Below are 19,220 nucleotides of genomic sequence, written 5' to 3'. Positions count from 1 at the left end.
TCAGCATCTGGAGAGAGGGATTATCAGTCATTCATCTTTAGATTCTCCAGAGATTCTGATAAGGTCATGTAGTATACATCTAGCTTTTAAAATACTTAATGGTTAGTTTCTTTTAGCCAAAAAACCCACATATTTGGAATGTGGTTGGTTTGACAATGACTATTTTATGCTTGAGTTTACCTTTAAAAGTACTGTATTGGTAGTTACCTTTCAAGTGATTTAGTAAGAGTTTAAGAAACAGGTTGTATAATACTTATGTTAAGTGATAATAAATAAAAATGGCCTAGCATTTTCAGCTAAAACTTTTTTATTAACAAGCAGTGTGCTAATCTGAATGCTAATATTTTTCCATAGAATGAATTAAGCGCAGCAACACACCTGACTTCAAAACTTTTAAAAGAATATGAAAAACAGGTATTGTGTGTCAATGTTTTAAAAGCATGATTTAAAATATGTTGTGATAAAGTGCCTTTGCAGATAAAGAGACTCTTGATTCATGAAGAGTCTTTTGGCTTTTTTGAATTAACAGAATATGCCATTGAAATCTCACTATGTAGACAGAGCCTTAGTGATTTAATGTTAGGTAAAAGTTATTTAGTTTACCTGTCTTTGCTTTACAAATGAAGGAACTCAGAGGCTTGCTAAAGCTTATACTATTGGCTATTGGAAGAACTAGAGCTAAAAGCCAAATCCTTGAACTTCCCGTACAGTATACATTCTAGTACACCTTGTTAAATTGGTTACTTTGCAAACATTTTAATTAGTGTTTATTAAATATGTAAATTGTACTGTTTAAATTATATTGTTAGAAGTTGCTTAGAATTTTGAGAGTCTTTTGAAGTTACTTAAAAATGTAAATTACATCTTTCACAGAAGACATACAATACAGTATTGGACCTTTCTCTGTTTCTTGCTTTTCAGCGGTTTCCGTTGGGAGGTGATGATGAAGTTATGAGCTCTACTTTACAACAGTTTTCAAAAGTTATAGATGAGGCAAGTGTTTTTATTTTTTTTCTTTTTTGCTTGAATAAATAGTCTTATAATTAGTCAAGTTTAGTTTTGAGGGGAGCTTTATAATTTTGACTGTGAGTAGAGCTGTATTACAAAGATTACTAAGAAGGACCTCATTTCTATATCCTGGTGGTTGTCTCATTAAAATAAAAAACACTTCCTTTATCTGAATAAACAAATTATTTCCCAGGAAGCAGAATATAGATGTGCTTTCTCTACTTTCAGTGTATGGACTGTGCAGTCTTTTGTTGCGTTACTTTTATTTATTTATTTATTTTTGAAATTGATTTGGAAGAGAGAGGGAGAAGGAGAGAGAGATCTTCCATCTCTCGTTCGCTTCCCAAGTGGCCCCATCGGTCAGGTCTAGAGCAGGCTGAAGCCAAGAGCCAGGAACTCCGTCTTGCACTTCTCACTTGGGTGATAGGGACCCAAGCACTTGGGCCATAATCTGCTGCTTTTCCAGGAGCATTAGCAGGAAGCTGGCTAGGAAGCAGAGCAGCTGGACTTGAACTGGCATTCCAGTATGGGAAGCTGGCATCACAAGCAGTGGCTTAACTCGCCGTGCCATAACACTGCTGCCTTCCTTGGGGTTACTGAATGTGAGCAGGGAGAGGAAAGTTAAACTATGAGCTGTTAGACCCTTTGTGGTTTCTTTTTTGCCATCAAACAACATTTACATGTTCAGTTCTTATTTATCCTTCCTTTGCAAACAACTCTTAATTTCTCAAACGAGTCATTGTAACAAATCATTAAAAAAATAAAAAAAGATGGGGCCAGCTTTGGGGCGTAAATGGGTTAAGCTACTGCCTACATTGCCGGCATCTACTGCAGGTGCCTATTCAAGTCCTGACTGCTCCACTTCTGATCCAGTTCCCTGCTAATGCATCTGGGAAAGCAGTGGAAGATGGCCCGAGTGCTTGGGCCCCTGCACCTGTGTGGGAGACATGATGAAGTTCCTAGCTTTGGTCTGGCTCAGCCCTGGACGTTGCAAACATTTGGGGAGTGAACCATCGGATTGACCAACTCTGTTTCTATATTTATCCTTCTGTCTCTCTCTGTAACTCTGCCTTTCAAATAAATAAAATAAGCTAAGGGGAAGAAAGTTGTGATGGGTGGGGGGAGTCTGTAACCATTCTCTGATGTTGCAGTGAACACTCTTCATGAGTCAGTAGTTTTGTCCTTTATAGTCCTTAGAACTGGAAAGTGATTTTTGAAATATTTTATAACTCCTTTTAGCAAAATGTTACCTAGGGTGATGCCCTAGGATAATACAGGAAATGAGATTTTCCTAATTTAAAAAAGTGGTAAAATACATATAAAATTTGCTATTTGTGACATTTAATATATGCACACTGTTTTGAACTTATCACCACCATCTAGTTCTAGGACATTTTCATTATCCCAAAGGAAACCTGCTTGTAGGCTCCCACTGTCTCTTCCCTGCATCCCTAGATGCTGGCAACCACTAATCTGCTTCCTGTCTTCATAGATTCGCTATTTTGGATATTTCACATAAATGGACTCAAATCATTTGAGGACTTTGTGTCTGTCTTTCACTTAGCATGTGTTTATGCTTTATGTTCTAATATCAATACAATTTTTTTTGGCTGAAAAAATTTCATTTTACAGATATATCGTGTTTTTATTATTGATGAAAAATTTGGGTTGTTTTCATGTTTTAACTAGTGTGAGTAGTGCTACTATGAGCATGTGTATACAAGTTTGCTTTTTTGTTTTCTAGATTTTATTTATTGATTTGAGAGAGAGTGACAGAGTGAGGGAGAGACAGAGAGAAAGGTCTTCCATCTGCAGCCCCGCATGGCTGCAAGGGCTGGAGCTAGGCCAATCCGGAGCCAGGAGCCAGAAGCTTCTTCCAGGTCTCCCACGCGGGTGTAGGGGCCCAAGCACTTGAGCCATTTTCCTCTGCTTTCCCAGGCCATAGCAGAGAGATGGATTGGAAGCAGAGCAGCCTAGGCACAAACTGGCACCCATGTGCCCAAATGGGATGCTGGCGACACAGGCGAAGGCATAGTCCACTACACTACAGCACCAGCTCCAAGATGAGTTTTAAGTTAATTTAGTTATATACCCAGAAGTGAGGTTTTAAAATCTGATGGTAATTTTGGCTTTTCCAGAAACTATCAAATTACCTTCAGTGCCTGTATAATTTTTCTGTCCACCAGCAATATAGAAGGTTTGCAGTTTTTCTATATCCTCACCAACAACTATTATTTTCATTGTTTTAATAATTATTGTAGGCCGGCGCCGCGGCTCACTAGGCTAATCCTCTGCCTTGCGGCGCCGGCTCTCTAGGTTCTAGTCCCAGTCGGGGCGCCGGATTCTGTCCCGGTTGCCCCTCTTCCAGGCCAGCTCTCTGCTGTGGCCAAGGAGTGCAGTGGAGGATGGCCCAAGTGCTTGGGCCCTGCACCTCATGAGAGACTGGGAGAAGCACCTGGCTCCTGCCATCTGATCAGCGCGGTGAGCCGGTCGCAGCACAGCGGCCATTGGAGGGTGAACCAACGGCAATGGAAGACCTTTCTCTCTCTGTCTCTCTCTCTCACTGTCCACTCTGCCTGTCAAAAAAAATTATTGTAGACATCTAAGTTGGTGTAAAGTGACATTGTGGTTTTGATTGGCATTTTTCTGATGGCTAATGATGCCTTTTAACCATTTATACACCTTTGAAGTGTCTACTCAGATACTCAGATCATTTGCCCACTTTTTTTTTTTTTTCTTCAGAGATGTATTTATTTATTTGAAAAGAAGAGTTAGAGGCAGAGGCAGAAAGAGAGATAGGGGTCTTCTATCTGCTGGTTCACTCCCTAGATGGCCGCAACGGCTGGAGTTGCGCAGATCGGAAGCCAGGAGCCAGGAGCTTCTTCCAGGTCTCCCATGTAGGTGCAGGGGCCCAGGCACTTGGGTCATCTTCTACTGCTTTCTCAGGCCATAGTTGAGAGTTGGATCAGAAGTGAAGCAGCCAGGACCCGAACCAGCACCTATACGGGATGCCAGTGCTGCAGGTGGCAGCTCTATCCACTACGCCATTGTGCCGGACCCTGTCTACTTTTTGAAAGTTAATTTTTAAAGATTTATTTATTTGAGAAGGGGTGGAAGGAGAGACAGAGAGAGATATGCTCCATCTGCTGGGTCACTCCCAAGATGCCCAGAGCAGCCGGGGCTGGGCCAGGTTGATACCAGGAGCCTGGTAGACGGCAGGCATCCAAGTACCTGAGCTGTCATCTGCCTTCCCAAATTCATTAGCATGAAGCTGGATTGGAAGCATAGTAGCAGGGACTACTCCAATACAGGATTCTGATGTTCCACTGCGCAAAAAGTCTGCATTGCCTGCTTTTTAATTGGGTTATTTGTGATCTTACTGAGGTGTAAGAGTTCTTCATTCTAAGTACAGGTTTGTTATTAGGTATGTGATTGGCAAATGTTTTCTCCCATTTTATGGGTTATCTTTACTTAATTGGTAGTATCCTTTGAGCAGGAGTTTTTAATTTTGATGAAGTCCAGTTTATATTTTCTTTTGGTGCTTGCGCATTTGGTGTCATATCTAACAAAAGCAAGATCATCCTATGTTTTTTCTTCCTAAGAGTTTTAAATGGGCATCTTTTGGATGTTTAATATTTTGTATTAATCACATAATTTTTAGTGTTTTCTTATGTAGAATTTATCAAAACATTTTAATTAGATTGTTTAATTTACATAATACTGGTTAAATGTCTCTGTATAGTTAGTTATTTGGCCTTTTTGGTCTTTCTTTCACTAGCTTAGCTCTTGTCATGCTGTACTTTCAACTCAACTTGCTGATGCCATGATGTTTCCCATTACCCAATTTAAAGAACGAGATCTGAAAGGTATTGAAGTCAAACTTACGTTTACTTTCATTAGCTGTCAGAAGATCAATGCTTGTAAAATGCATATCACTATCTACCTAAACTGTTTCTGACTGCAACCTTTGCCACTTTTACTTTAATTAGTCACCAGACATTTATAGGAACTCAGGCTAGGTGTCTGACCTAAATACTGAGTTACATGAATAAGTTATCTTTTCCCTTGAGAAATCCTGCAGAAGGAGATGGTAAAAACACGCAATTATGATACTGTGCCTGTTATGATTAGGGAATAAGCGTTGTGCTGTGCGGGTTCAGAAGAGAGGGTTCAGAAAGGCTGTGCCAGTGATGTGACTCAAGCGTTGAACGGTAAAGAGGATTTGCTGAGAAGAGAGTCCTAGTTCTATTAGATAATTATTAGAGGGACTAGGATGACCAAAGCTGTAGAAGTATATAACTTGTTTTGAGAGTGACTAATTCAGTGTGACTGCCACATTGGATGTTTTGGGGCAAGACAGGAGATGAATGTAGAATTAGATTTGATAGCCCTGGATCATGCTAAAGAGGACTTGAGTTTATGAGCAAAGAGTAGTCAGTGGAGTTCTTTAAGGAGTAGAGACAAAATCCCTTTGTTTATCAGGACAGAACAGAGTTAATTTGGTGTCTAGGAGATTGAGGTAGGAGAGTCCACTGGGGTCCAACCAAGGGCTGAATTAGGTTAGGGGCACAGGATATATAGGAGTATGTAGATGGCTGGAGTTGTGGGAGACAGGAGTGCTGCTATTTGTAACAACTTTCAAGTTAGTGGATTTTTTTATTACTCATTTAGGATTACTAGGTGATAAAATGAGAGTTTTGCAGACTTTGCTTCTTTGTCATCTATAAACTCAGTCATACAGATTTATTTTCAAAGTATGTAGATAGAATAAAACTAATCGTGAATGATAAAGTATTTCAATCATACATGGGATGAAGACAGATGTATTTTAGAGGTAGAGTTAATAATTGTGGTGATGCTCAGAATGTTTTTTTTTTTCTAAGGTCAAGAAACAAGAATTCTTTTCTTATAATCCAAGGAGACTGATTATATTGCTGATTTGAAGGAAGTAGATTTTTCTGGTGTTGTAATTGTTGCTAATGATAGTAAGTGTTCTGAAGATGAGCTAAAATACAGAGTAACTGTTTTGCTTTGAATGTTGAATATTTGGAAGTTTTAATTTTGGCTTAAGTGACATTTACTGTCTTCAGAACAAACTTGATGTTTCATAAATATGCTGAACTGGAATTATTCTTGAACTTTTTCAGAGATACTGACATTAAAGGAAGTATTTCAGATTGCCAGTAATGGTAAGCCCTGAATTCCTTACACACTTCTTCTTTTTTATTTTTATTTATTTATTTATTTATTTATTTTTTTAAGAAAAAGTGAACCACCCTCTGGTTCACTCCCTAAATGGCCTCAATGGTCAGATCTGGGCTGGTTCAAAGCTGGAAGCCAGGAGCTTCTTCCAGGTCTCCTACGTGGGTGCAGGGGCCTGTGGACTAGGGCCATCTTCTGCTGCTTTCCCAGGCTGTAAGCAGGAAGCTGGATTGGAAGTGGAGCAGCTGGGACTTGAACTGGTGCTTTATAGGATGCCAGCACAGCAGGTGGTAGCTTTACCCGTTACTCCATAGTGCTCTCCTACACACTTTATTTCTTGTAATCACGAATTTATCATTGCACATCCATGGCTAGATTCTTTGTGAAAATTGAAATTTTTAAAAAGAATAAAAAGTTGAAGTGAACATAATTTAAATCAGTTTTGTTACTTACATTGTTTCTACTATATAAAAAAATTGAAGGAAATTTGTTGTTTATTCTTTAAATGTCTAAGATATTTTACCTTCCTTCTGTATATATTCCAACTTTTTTAAAATGAGCATTTGCTAATTTTGTTGTAAAAATACTTTTTTTTTTTTGACAGGCAGAGTGGACAGTGAGAGAGAGAGAGGGAGAGAAAGGTCTTCCTCTTCTGTTGGTTCACCCCCCAGTGGCTGCTGCTGCAGCCGGCGCGCTGTGCCGATCCGAAGCTAAGAGCCAGGTGCTTCTCCTGGTCTCCCATGCAGGTGCAGGGCCCAAGGATGTGGGCCATCCTCCAGTGCACTCCCGGGCCACAGCAGAGAGCTAGACAGGAAGAGGAGCGACCGGGACAGAATCCGGCGCCCCAACCGGGACTAGAACCCGGGGTGCTGGCGCCGCAGGCGAAGGATTAGCGCCGGCCTGTAAAAATACTTAAAAAAATACTGTCAGTAGAAGGGCCGGCGCTGTGGCGCAGCGGGTTAATGCCCTGGCCTGAAGTGCCGGCATCCCATATGGGCACTGATCCTTTGCATCGGCGAAGCTCCGGCTGTTGTGGCCAACTGGGGAGTGAACCATCGGGTGGAAGACCTCTTTTTCTCTCTGCCTCTCCTCTCTCTCTGTAACTCTGACTTTCAGATGAATAAATAAATCTTAAAAAAAAAAAAATACTAGGCCAGCGCTGTGGCTCACTTGGCTAATCCTCCGCCTGCGGCACTGGCACCCCGGGTTCTAGACCCTGTTGGGGCGCACCTCTCCATTCCAACTCTCTGCTGTGGCCTGGGAGGGCAGTGGAGGATGGCCCAAGTGCTTGGGCCCTGCACCTGCATGGGAGACCAGGAGAAAGCACCCGGCTTCTGGTTTCAGATCGGCACAGCGCGCCGGCCGTAGCAGCCATTTGGGGGGGGGTGAACCAACGGAAGGAAGACTTTTCTCTCTGTCTCTCTCTCTCACTGTCTAACTCTGCCTGTCAAAAAATAAATAAATAAATAAATAAATAAATACTATCAGTAGACTATATTGTTCCTTACCATTGGATTTTTTTAAAAAATCAGTTTGATAGAAACAATTTAAGGGGATTTTGGTCATGGGGGAAATTTGGCTGTGGGGAAAATTTGAATGCAGTAATTCATGTGATAGGGAATTCTTTTCTTGCTATAATACACTGGCAGAAAGATTCACAAGTAAAAACCATTTAGAACTTCAAGTGTTGCAAAGTTCTGTGGTTAACATTCATTTCTGCTTTCCAGATCATGATGCTGCAATTAACAGATACAGTCGATTGTCAAAAAAGAGAGAAAATGACAAGGTGTGGTACATACCTTCTCCTTCAGTATCATTATATTCTTAAAATTGTATCTGTGAACTACATTGAATTAGTTCTCTTTTTTTAATATCACATTAACATGAAAATGGTCAAAAAATAAATGAGAGGGAACCACTGAAAAAGTATTTGAGTAGTTAGCAAAGATATAATAAAGGTTTTAGCTAATGTTATTGAAAGTGGAGAGGAACAAATACTTTTGGAAGGAATATTTTAAAAATTTATTTACTTCTTTTTTTAAAGCTTTTACTTAATAAATGCAAATTTAATAGGTACTACTTTAGGAAAATAATGGTTCTCCCCCATACCCACTCCCACTCCCACTCCCGTCCCGCCTCCTACTCCCTCTCGCATCCCATTTTTCTTAAGATTTGTTTTTAATCAACTTTATATCCAGAAGACCAACTCCATTCCAAGTAAAGATTTCAACAATTTGTACCTCGCCCCCCCCCCCCCCCCCACACACACACACGATGTATAAAGTACTGTTTGAGTACAAGTTTTGCAGTTAATTCTCTTAGGACAACTCATTTAGGACAGAGGTCCTACATGGGGAGTAAGTGCACAGTGACTCCTGTTGTTGATTTAACAATTAACACTCTTACTTATGATGTCAATGATCACCCGAGGCTCTTGTCATGAGCTGCCAAGGCTATGGAAGCCTTTTGAGTCCACAAACCCTGTCAGTATTTAGATAGGGCCATAAGCAAAGTGGAAGTTCTCTCCTCCCTTCAAAGAACAGAACCTGCTTTCATGGCCCCTTTTCCACTGGGGTCTTACTCACAGAGATCCTTCATGTAGAACTTTTTTTTTTTTGGTCACTGTGTCTTGGCTTTCCATGCCTGAAATGGGCTCATGGTCTTTTCAGCCAGTCTAGAGTACCTTAAGGGCTGATTCTGAGGTCAGAGTGGTGTTTAGGGCGTTTGTCATCCTCTGAGTCTGCTGTGTGGACTGCTTTCCATGTTGGAACATTCTTTTCTTTTTAATTCTATCTGTTGTTATTACTAGACACTTGGTCTTATTTATGTGATCCCTTTGACACTTAATAGTATTTATATAATGAATTAGTCACTTAATATGATCACTTTAACTTGTAAGATGGCATTATTACTACCCAGCTTAATGGGAGTTGGAGTCTCGTGGCAAATTTTTAGCTTTACCCTTAGGTGAAAGTCCATAGGAATGTGTGTATAACTGTACAGCTCCTCCTTCTCTTATTCCCACTCTTATTTTTTACTGGAATCTATTTTCAATTGACTTTATACATTTACGATTAATTCTGCATTAAGTAAAGAGTTCAACCAGTGGTATTAAGTAAAAAGAATAAAATAATAAACTGTTCCTTGGCATTAAAGACGAGGGCTGTTCAAGTCATTGCTTCTCATCGTGTCAGTTTCACTTCTCCAGGTTTCCTTTTAGGTGCTCTGTTAGTTATCGCAGATCTGGGAGAACATACAGTATTTGTCCCTTTGGGACTGGCTTATTTCACCAAATGTGATGTTTTCCAGATTCATCCATTTTGTTGCAAATGACCGGATTTCACTTTTTTAACTGCTGTGAAGTATTCCATAGAGTACACATCTCATAATTTCTTTATCCAGTCTTTTGTTGACAGGCATTTAGATTGAAGATTTATTTATATCTTTGAGAGGCAGAATGACAGAGGAAGACAAACACACCCCCACACACACACAAACACACACACAGATACAGAAAGAGAATGTTTCCATCAACTGGTTTACTCCTCAAATGGCTGCAATAGCCAGGGCTGGGCCAGGCCAAAATCAGAAGCCCAGAATTTGATCTGGGTCTTCCACATGAGTGGCAGGGGCTTGTACTTGAGCCATCATCGGCTGCTTTTCTCAGGCACATTAGAGCTGGATTGGACACAACAGCAATATGGGATCCAGTTCGGGATGTCATCATTGTAGCCAGCAGTTTAACTCCGTACACTACAGTGACAACCCCTGGGACATATTTTTTAAGTAGAATTGACAAGATTTATGGTAGGAGGAAGAATGAAAAATTAGTCCTAGATTATTTGAATGACTGATGAGTCCAAGAGTAATTAAGAGAGCTAAGACACCAAGTAGAAGAGCAGGTTTTGTGGGTATTTCCAGTGCGTGAGTGCATGTGTACACACAGCCACAATACACATAAACACATAAAAACCTAGCTGGAGATGTACTTCTTTTGGCTCTTAGGAGAAAGAGAAGCAGAGGTAAAAGTTGGTGATCATTGAGTCATTGGTATATTGGAATATTCTTGATATTTGTTGGGATTCTAAGGAAAGGAGGAAGAAAGAAGAGCTAAATGCATATTACATAATTGATCCTCAACAAATATTTATTATCTGAATGTAAGAAATCAAAGGGGCACATGTGTTTTTAAGTATGGTGAAGGAAGACCAGCAACTAGAAGCGGAAGGCTGATCTCAGAGACCAATTGCTTAGCTAACAACAAACAATTGTCTGCCTTTCCTCCATCTGGTAGACTTTGTGTGCTTACTTTAGTTACTGTACTGTTCTGAGCTATATGCAGAATTTTTCTTTGGTTATGTGTTTTGTAAAAAATGTAGTTGTTAAACAGGAAAATCAGCCAGTGTATTGAAGGATTTCTAATAGATCAAAAAACAGGAAATTATGTTCCAGCATTCTTGATAAACCGTTTTCCTGTTTCTCAAAGCTGCTACTGAAGATAATTCAAAATTAAGTAAATCATAGTATTTTTAATCTTTGAATTCAAAGGTGAAGTATGAAGTAACAGAAGATGTGTACACTTCCAGAAAGAAACAACACCAGACCATGATGCATTATTTTTGTGCATTAAATACTCTTCAGTATAAGAAGAAAATAGCATTGTTAGAACCTCTACTTGGGTACATGCAAGCTCAGGTAAGTACTTTATCATGTTTTCTATTATAATTGTTCTAAAAGCTATATATCGAGCTTAAATATAAGGACATTGCATACTATTTTCAGCATACCTATGTATGGATTTTGAAAAGTAATATTTAAAAATGTCACCCGAATATTTTAAGGAAGTTGTGAAAATGGTTTCCTTGCAAATCAAGATTTCAGATATTTTAGGATAAATGGAACTGCTTACCATTATGTGTGTTTAAATCCTGTCACACTTAAGTGGCAAGTCCAGAAAGCTAAATGAATTCCAAAGTTAAACCTATTGCTGGAGCTTCCTCTTCCTTTATAATGGATCTGGAAGAGAATAATCAAATTTGAGTTCATCCCTTGTGTTTTGCATACTTGCTGAGTTACAAATAACATATATACTCTGAAGTGCCCAAAGACTTGCATATCAGAAAATAGGCTAGAAAACTAAGTTTCAGGTGATAGATAATATTGGTTCCTTAAACATCAAAGAATTTAAGGCAGGTGTTTAGCCTAGTGGTTAAGATGCTTGCAGTCCATATTATAATAACTGGGTTTGACCGCTGGTTCTGGTTTCTGACTATAGCTTCCTGCTAATGCAGACCCTAAGAGGCGGCAGTGGTAACTGAAGTAATTTGGTTTCTGTTGCCCAGGTAGGAGACCTGGATCGAGTTCCTGGCTCCTGATTTTGCGTGGGAGGTAGAGTGGGGCTGTGGTATTTTGGGCATTTAGGGAGTGGACCAGTGGATTGGAGAGCATACCTTCTCTCTCTCTTTTCCTCTTCTCTCTCTCTCCTTCCTCCTCACTTCCCTCCCTCTACCACCTCTCAAACAGATATTAAAAAACATTATAGTCTAAGAAATGTGAATATTCCTTCAGATAAAAGAGTATTTATTTGTCCTAAATCATAAATCTTATGTATCTTTGAGGTAAGTGTGAAATAGTTTCCATACATATGTATTTCTTGTGCAGTTATAACAAAAGCATGTCAGTGGGATCTAAGTCTTACTCAGTGTTTCATTGCCCAGTTGAAGTTGCAAACTGCATACAAACAGAATAATCCTTTTTTTTTTTTTTTTTACTTAACCATGTATCTTGGAGATTGTTGATATGCTTTACTTGTAAGTATTTTTATTTATTTATTTTCTGCTGTGTATTTGTGTTATTGATCCTCCACTCTTCTTTCAATCCAGATAAGTTTCTTTAAGATGGGTTCTGAAAATCTCAATGAACAACTGGAAGAATTTTTAGCTAATATTGGAACGAGTGTCCAGAAGTAAGTACCTTTTTCCTTTAAATTGAAATGAAGTAAAAAACTGACAACTAAATGAAATGCTACCATTGAAAAATATTTACCAGGTGTTTCCCGAGGGGGTGTTTGTCCTGCCGTGAGTGTGTTTCTCAACATGGCTTGTGGATGCTGCTTGGCATTTTGACCACCTTTTCCCTGGAATGAGCTTGGACTTTGATATATTTGATGATGAATGCAGCGACTCAAAGCTAGTTTTTCTGTCTGAATATAAAAGACGCAGTAATTATCCATAAGTGAAATTATCTTTAAATTGTTGGGGTTGGATGAGAGATTACTAAATAAATCTTACTTTCCAACCAGTTCTACTCAGTTTGAAATGTTAGCAGTGATGTGGGCAGTGTGAGGTATGGAGAGAGCTGTGGAAAATCATTGCTCTAAAGAGCAATTTGAAAATTCCTTCTAGGGCATTTAGTTGGTTTCATTACTTTTTGAATTTAGTGTTGTTTCCAAAATATTTGTTTCAAATTAAATGTAAAGCTATTCAAAATATTTGTGTTACTTTTACCACTTATGACTCGGCTTTTCTCTTTGAACAAAATATGTACAAGACGAATATACAGGTGAATGTGATTGGTGAGGAGTTCTTTGTGGATTGTGGTTGATAGTAAATAATTGTTTTCTGTGTTAGTGTTCGCAGGGAAATGGACAGTGACGTAGAGACCATGCAGCAGACAATAGAGGATTTGGAAGTAGCCAGTGACCCCTTATATGTGCCTGACCCAGATCCCACCAAATTTCCTGTGAATCGAAACTTAACCCGAAAGGCTGGATACCTTAATGCTAGGAAGTAAGAAAATTATTGTTATTTTCATATATTGTGTATTATATAAGGTAATACCAAATGAATATAGTATGTGATTGATACTTTCTGTAAGTTGTTTTCATTTTTTTAAAAGGTTTATTTATTTAGTGAAAGGCAGAGTTAGAGAGAGGCAGAGGCAGAAAGAGGTCTTCCATCCACTGGTTCGCTCCCCAGATGGCCGCAATGGCTGAAGCCATGCTGATCTTCAAAGGCAGGAGCCAGGAGCTTCTTCTGGATCTCCCACTCGGGTGCAAGGGCCCAAAGACTTGGGCCATCTTCTGCTTTCCCAGGCCATAGCAGAGAGCTGATTGGGAAGTGGAGCAGCCAGGGCTTGAACCAGAGCCCATATGGGATGTTGGCACTGGCACTGCAGGTGGCAGCTTTACCCGCTATGCCACAGTGCTGGCCCCTAAGTTGCTTTATTTTTAAGGTTGGCCCTTTTTATTGTTATTAGTGTTTTTTTTTTTTTTTTTTTTTTTTTTTTTTTTTTTTTTTAAGATTTGCTTATCTATTTGAAAGGCAAAGTTGCAAAGAGAAGAGAAAGGCACTGAGAGAGAGAGAGACAGACATCTCTACGGGTTCACTCCTCACGTAGCTTTAACAGTAATGGCTAGGCCATGCCGAAACTGTGTGGGTGCAGGCTGCTAGATACTTGGACCATCTTAACACTGCTTTCTTAGGTGCATTAGCAAGGAGCTAGATTGGAACTGGAGCTGGGACTTGAGCCATTGACCATATGGGATCCAGTGCTATAAGCAGTGACTTATCCCTCTGTGCCACAGTGCTGGCCCTGGTATTAGTATTTACATGAATGTTCTGACAGATGAGATCCAAAAAAACTTTTTAAAAGTAAAATTTTACTTAGATGTTTATTGAATAATTTAGAATGAAGAGATGGGAACAATTTGAAATCAACCAACTGTTGATATATGCATGTAGGGGGTGGCTGAGCCTCAGTGCCAGCCCCCATTTATCATGCTGTAAAGTATATGTAATTATTGCATCTTAGTCACATTTTAGTTTGCACTTGAAGATAAGATGCAGCAGATTAACCCCAGGAATAAAATAAATTCTTCTGAGTTTTTTCTCTTGGAATATAACCTGTATTTTGTGGAGCATCATTATAATGACTGCTGTGTAAGTTTCCAGCCTTGTTTTGGAAACAGATTCACACAAGTGAGTCAACACACACTCATTCATCTTGGTGCCTATTCAAAAACTAGTTCTTTGTAATATGCTTTGTCTTATGTTTGGCTGATGATAAGGTGATTTGGGGTGTGTCATTATTAAAGCATGAATGTACTCTCTTCATTTAGTAAAACAGGCTTGGTGTCATCTACCTGGGACAGACAGTTTTACTTCACGCAGGGTGGAAACTTAATGAGTCAAGCCCGTGGGGATGTGGCAGGAGGTCTGGCCATGGACATAGACAACTGTTCAGTGATGGCTGTGGACTGTGAAGACAGGCGGTACTGTTTTCAGATCACCTCTTTTGATGGAAAAAAGTTAGTATTTTTTTCTACTATTAAAATCTATAGTATTTTAAACAACTGAAATTCAGAATTCTTTTTTGTTTGCAAAATTGTATATACCTTTAAACTTACCATGTATTAAGATAATTTTTTATCTTGTAAAAATAAGTTGAATTTTTCTTTTGACTTGATGAAATGATTTCTTTACATTTGAGGTCGCCAAAGCAAGATCACATGGTAAAGACGTGTGATTTCATGTTAAGAGACTGGTCCCTAAAAAATCCTATGTGGTATAGGGAATGCAACCCAAATTGATAGAGATTTCCAATCCCAGAGTGATAAAGTTCAAACTTTGTATTCATTACTTACAGTGTGGTAAGTTACTTAGACAAGTTACTTATTTTTCTACATGGAGAATGTAGGAGTTGGGGGTTTGTCATCTTTGCTTGTGAATTGTGAGGAACAGAAATTTTTTGAAGATTTATTTTTAAGTCAGAGTTAGAGGGAGAGAAAGAAAGGTTGATCTTCTATCCACTAGTTCATTCCCCAGATGGGCACAATGGTTGGGGTTGGGCCATGCTTAAGCCAGGTGCTTCTTCTGGGTCTCCTATGTGGGTGGCAAGTGCCCAAGCACTTGAGCCATCTTCTGCTGCTTTTCTCAGGACCATTAGCAGGGAGCTGGATCGGAAGTGGAGCAGCGGGGACTTGAACCAGCAGCCATATGGGATGCTGGCATCACAGGCAGTGGCTCTACCTGCTATGCCACACTGACAGCCCCAAGAATAGAAATCTTGACCTATGTAATGTGCTCAGCATGTAGTAGGTGCTAACAATAGTGTTATTTTTAAATGTTAATTCTTTTTTTTTTTTTTTAGCAATTCTTTGCATCATTTTTTTTTTTATATAAGACTTATTTATTTGAGAGGTCGAGTTACAGACGGTAACAGGAAGAGACAGAGAGAAAGGTCTTCCTTCCATTGGTTCACTCCCCAATGGCCACAGCGGCCGAAGCTGCACCAGTGCGAAGCCAGGAGCCAGGAACTTCTTCCAAGTCTCCTATGCGGCTGCAGGGGCCCAAGGACTTGGTCCATCTTCTACTGCTTTCCCAGGCCATAGCAGAGAGTTGGAGAGTCTTGAACTGGTGCCCATATGGGATGCTGGTGCCGCAGGTAGAGGATTAGCCTACTATGCCATGGTGCCGGCACTTAAATGTTAATTATTTCTAATCAGATTATTTTGTCCATATGTTTATTTATTTATTTATTTATTGACAAGCAGAGTGGACAGAGAGAGAGAGACAGAGAGAAAGGTCTTCCTTTGCCGTTGGTTCACCCCCCAATGGCCGCCGCGGCCGGCGCACCATGCTAATCCGATGGCAGGAGACAGGTGCTTCTCCTGGTCTCCCATGGGGTGCAGGGCCCAAGCTTTTGGGCCATCCTCCACTGCACTCCCGGGCCACAGCAGAGAGCTGGCCTGGAAGAGGGGCAACCGGGACAGAATCCGGCGCCCCGACTGGGACTAGAACCCGTTGTGCCGGCACCGCAAGGTGGAGGATTAGCCTATTGAGCCACGGCGCCAGCCTTGTCCATATGTTTATAATTCCATTGTAAATTTTTCTGTCACCTTTCCATTAGATGAGAATCTAGAATAACTTCTTTTTTTTTTTTTTTTTAAGATTTATTTATTTATTTGAAAGGCAGAGGCAGAGAGAGAGGTCTTCCATCCACTGGTTCACTCCTCAGGTGGCCTGAATGGCCAGAGCTGCGCCAATCTGAAGCCAGGAGCCAGGAGCTTCCTCTGGATCTCCCACACAGGTGCAGGGGCCCAAGGACTTGGGCCATCTTCCACTGCTTTCCCAGGACCTAGCAGGGAGCTGGATTGGAAGAAGCATCTGGGGTTCGAACTGGCACCTCTATGGGATGCCAGCACTGCACATGGTGACTTTACCTGCTGTACCATAGCACCAGCCCCTAGAATGACTTTTTAAAAATTTTTGTATGTTTTAATTTTTGTACATTTAAAAATTATTTTATAATTTTAACATTTTGTCACATTCATTTCAAGTTGACAATTATATACATATATTCTATTTTTTCTTGAAGAAGACATAATCAGAGTGAGAGATTCATTGCTATGATCATAATGTGGGGAAAGAAGATTATATTGTCATTTACATGGAGTGAGTCAATGAGGCAATATTTGTAACTAAATGCCAAATAATAGGACATCTACCTAGTTTTGATATGTTTAAAACACATATTTGAAAAGCATATAAAAGTAGCCAGTCACTGCTGGCGCCGCGGCTCACTAGGCTAATCCTCTGCCTTGCGGTGCCGGCACACCGGGTTCTAGTCCCGGTCAGGGCGCCGGATTCTGTCCCGGTTGCCCCTCTTCCAGGCCAGCTCTCTGCTATGGCCCGGGAGTGCAGTGGAGGATGGCCCAAGTGCTTGGGCCCTGCACCCCATGGGAGACCAGGAGAAGTACCTGGCTCCTGCCATCGGATCAGCGCAGTGTGCGGGCCGCGGCGGCCATTGGGGGGTGAACCAACGGCAAAGAAAGACCTTTCTCTCTCTCACTGTCCACTCTGCCTGTCCAAAAAAAAAAAAAAAAAAAGTAGCCAGTCACATTAATGAAAAGCAGCCTTCCAGTTTTGATCCTAAGTACATTTTTAAATAGTTGAAATATTCTGTTTCTAATTTAGATTTGCAGCCACTTATTAAAAAACATTTCATGATGGCCATATTATAATCTATTTAAGGACATGTATCATAATTTAAAAATTTTCCTAATGATGTTTTAAGTTGGCTGCTACTTTTTTCTCCTCACTTAAACCATTTTTTTACTTTTAAACTTGTTTATCGTGCAGGAGCAATCTCTGGATTCTATAAAGGTCATTTTCCTCCCTATATAAATATAATCTTTACCCTTTAAATAAAGATCAATGTTCCATATGTTTTTTAAAAAAGATTTCAGAATGCCGAAACTGTATGTAAGTTAACACACTAGATGTTAGGAGTCTGTGTGTTCATTTGTCAGAATTACCAGATTGTTAATATGTATGTTTAAGTTTTGCTAATGGCTAACATTTCCCATTTCATATTTCTGGTGTGATGCAAAATGAGTAAAAAATAGTTTTTCTCTAACTTTTAAAATATTAACACCCAGTTAGTAATTCATGTATTGAAATTTTTAGCTCTATTAAAAGAGAAACAGTAATAAAGTTGGTGTTTTCTGATAGGATCATTGAAACATGTATAACAAGCTGAAATGCGTTGTCTTAGTTGAAGTGAACTTTCCTGGTCCGTAATCTGAGAACGTATACCTGTTTCCATTTTGGTACATCTTGGTGTAGATGGTCAAACCCAGAATTGTTAAGTGATGGCCTCCTTTTTGTAAAATATTGTTGCTTGTGTTTTTGTTTTTTAATTTTTAAAAATGTCAAGGCTGAAGCTTTTTCTCATTTTCCTCCAGATCTTCAATTTTACAAGCAGAAAGTAAAAAAGACCATGAAGAGGTAAAATTTTATCTAGTTAATTTCTTCAGCAACATTTAAAAATATTTTTCTGATGACAAACATGTATTAATGTGTTCAGTGAAGAAATTCTGGAAAATGCTAGTAGGTTAAAAATATTTTCTTGCTGAAAGTCTTTTCTTCTCAAGCAGCATTCTTAAGTTTCTGACATATTTTTGTCTGGAAGGACCTTAGACAGAGATCATCTCTCGCTATGTTCAAGGCTCAGATTCAGCAATGACCTTGTGACTGTTGCCTTCTGGCAAGCTGTTAGTATCACGAGGTGGCAGTTCAGTTTATTCCCTTCACTCACCGACCCTTTGAGACACTATTTACTGTAGTAAGAACGTAGTGACAGCAGATGTGGCACGGCGGGAAACAGCTGAAGCTTAAAACTGTAGGGAAATGAAAGACAGAAAAACAAAAATTTGGGAGTCTCTGTTCTTCCTCACAAGCCTTTTTGTCTTGGCTCCATGTCTACTCCTGCTATACCAGATCTGGAAGGTAAGGTACTGCCAAGAACCGATGGTTTGAAAGCTTTGTCTTGAGAGGTATCCTTCCATGAAATTATACTTGATTTTGAGCTTGATTTTGAGCCTTTTTATCTGTTATTATTGTGTTGATAAAAGACAAGGTTAGAAATTATGTAAAGATCTCCTGGAAAAAAGTTGATACTAAAATTTCCTTCAGTCTCTGACAAACAGATACGTCTACTCTCTGCATGATTTACCAAACAAAATATTAGTTTAGTGAGGCTCATCAGGCACTGGAACACTTGAGAGTGAAGCAGAAGATGTGGAACAGAGTGCTTTTTGTGTTATTTATAAATTTGCAAGAAGTGGGGTATGCAAAATTTATTTACCGAGAATATATCATCTGTTTTTGTTAATTATGATATCTCAGTTCAGATTGTCTTGTTTAGTGTGGATAAAGGGGGAAGTGAAAACAAGAAATGTAGACTATCAAATTATAATTTAACATCATTGCTATACTTTGTTTCTTTGTGTGCAGTAAATTTGAGGTTTTAAAATTATTAGTAATCTGAATGTTCATATTATAAAGGTACTTCAAGAAGTATATGGAAAAATGGAATTAAAATAATTTTATTTTGGTTCAAAAAATTAAAATTCATGCATAGTTTTTTCATAATATACATTTTCCATGACCTTTTAAAATAATTCTTGTGTGTGAGCCTATGCATATGTGTACCTGATGGTATACAAA

The 19,220-nt window shown here is 39.4% G+C and overlaps 1 protein-coding gene across 2 annotated transcripts in view; it reads left to right on the top strand.

The window, feature by feature from the left end:
- The window catches only part of APPL1 (adaptor protein, phosphotyrosine interacting with PH domain and leucine zipper 1), a 46,109-nt gene that overhangs the window by 10,287 nt on the left and 16,602 nt on the right, over positions 1-19,220 (top strand). The window contains exons 3-12 of one of the 2 annotated variants that reach the window (XM_051852269.3): positions 355-414; positions 922-993; positions 4,787-4,874; positions 6,156-6,197; positions 7,938-7,996; positions 10,759-10,905; positions 12,093-12,175; positions 12,840-12,998; positions 14,330-14,518; positions 17,957-17,999. In XM_051852269.3, coding sequence (XP_051708229.1) covers positions 355-414; positions 922-993; positions 4,787-4,874; positions 6,156-6,197; positions 7,938-7,996; positions 10,759-10,905; positions 12,093-12,175; positions 12,840-12,998; positions 14,330-14,518; positions 17,957-17,999 — 942 coding nt within the window. Of the gene's footprint in view, positions 1-354; positions 415-921; positions 994-4,786; positions 4,875-6,155; positions 6,198-7,937; positions 7,997-10,758; positions 10,906-12,092; positions 12,176-12,839; positions 12,999-14,329; positions 14,519-17,956; positions 18,000-18,248; positions 18,501-19,220 lie in introns of those variants that run through there. The other variant, XM_089306042.1, reaches the window with a different exon arrangement.

Source organism: Oryctolagus cuniculus, chromosome 10 (assembly GCF_051225735.1).
Source record: "Oryctolagus cuniculus isolate XC-2025 breed Fujian yellow rabbit chromosome 10, ASM5122573v1, whole genome shotgun sequence".
Classification (NCBI taxonomy): Eukaryota; Metazoa; Chordata; class Mammalia; order Lagomorpha; family Leporidae; genus Oryctolagus; species Oryctolagus cuniculus.
Note: the sequence above shows the minus strand (reverse complement) of the source record. Positions and strands in the feature narration are given on the sequence as shown.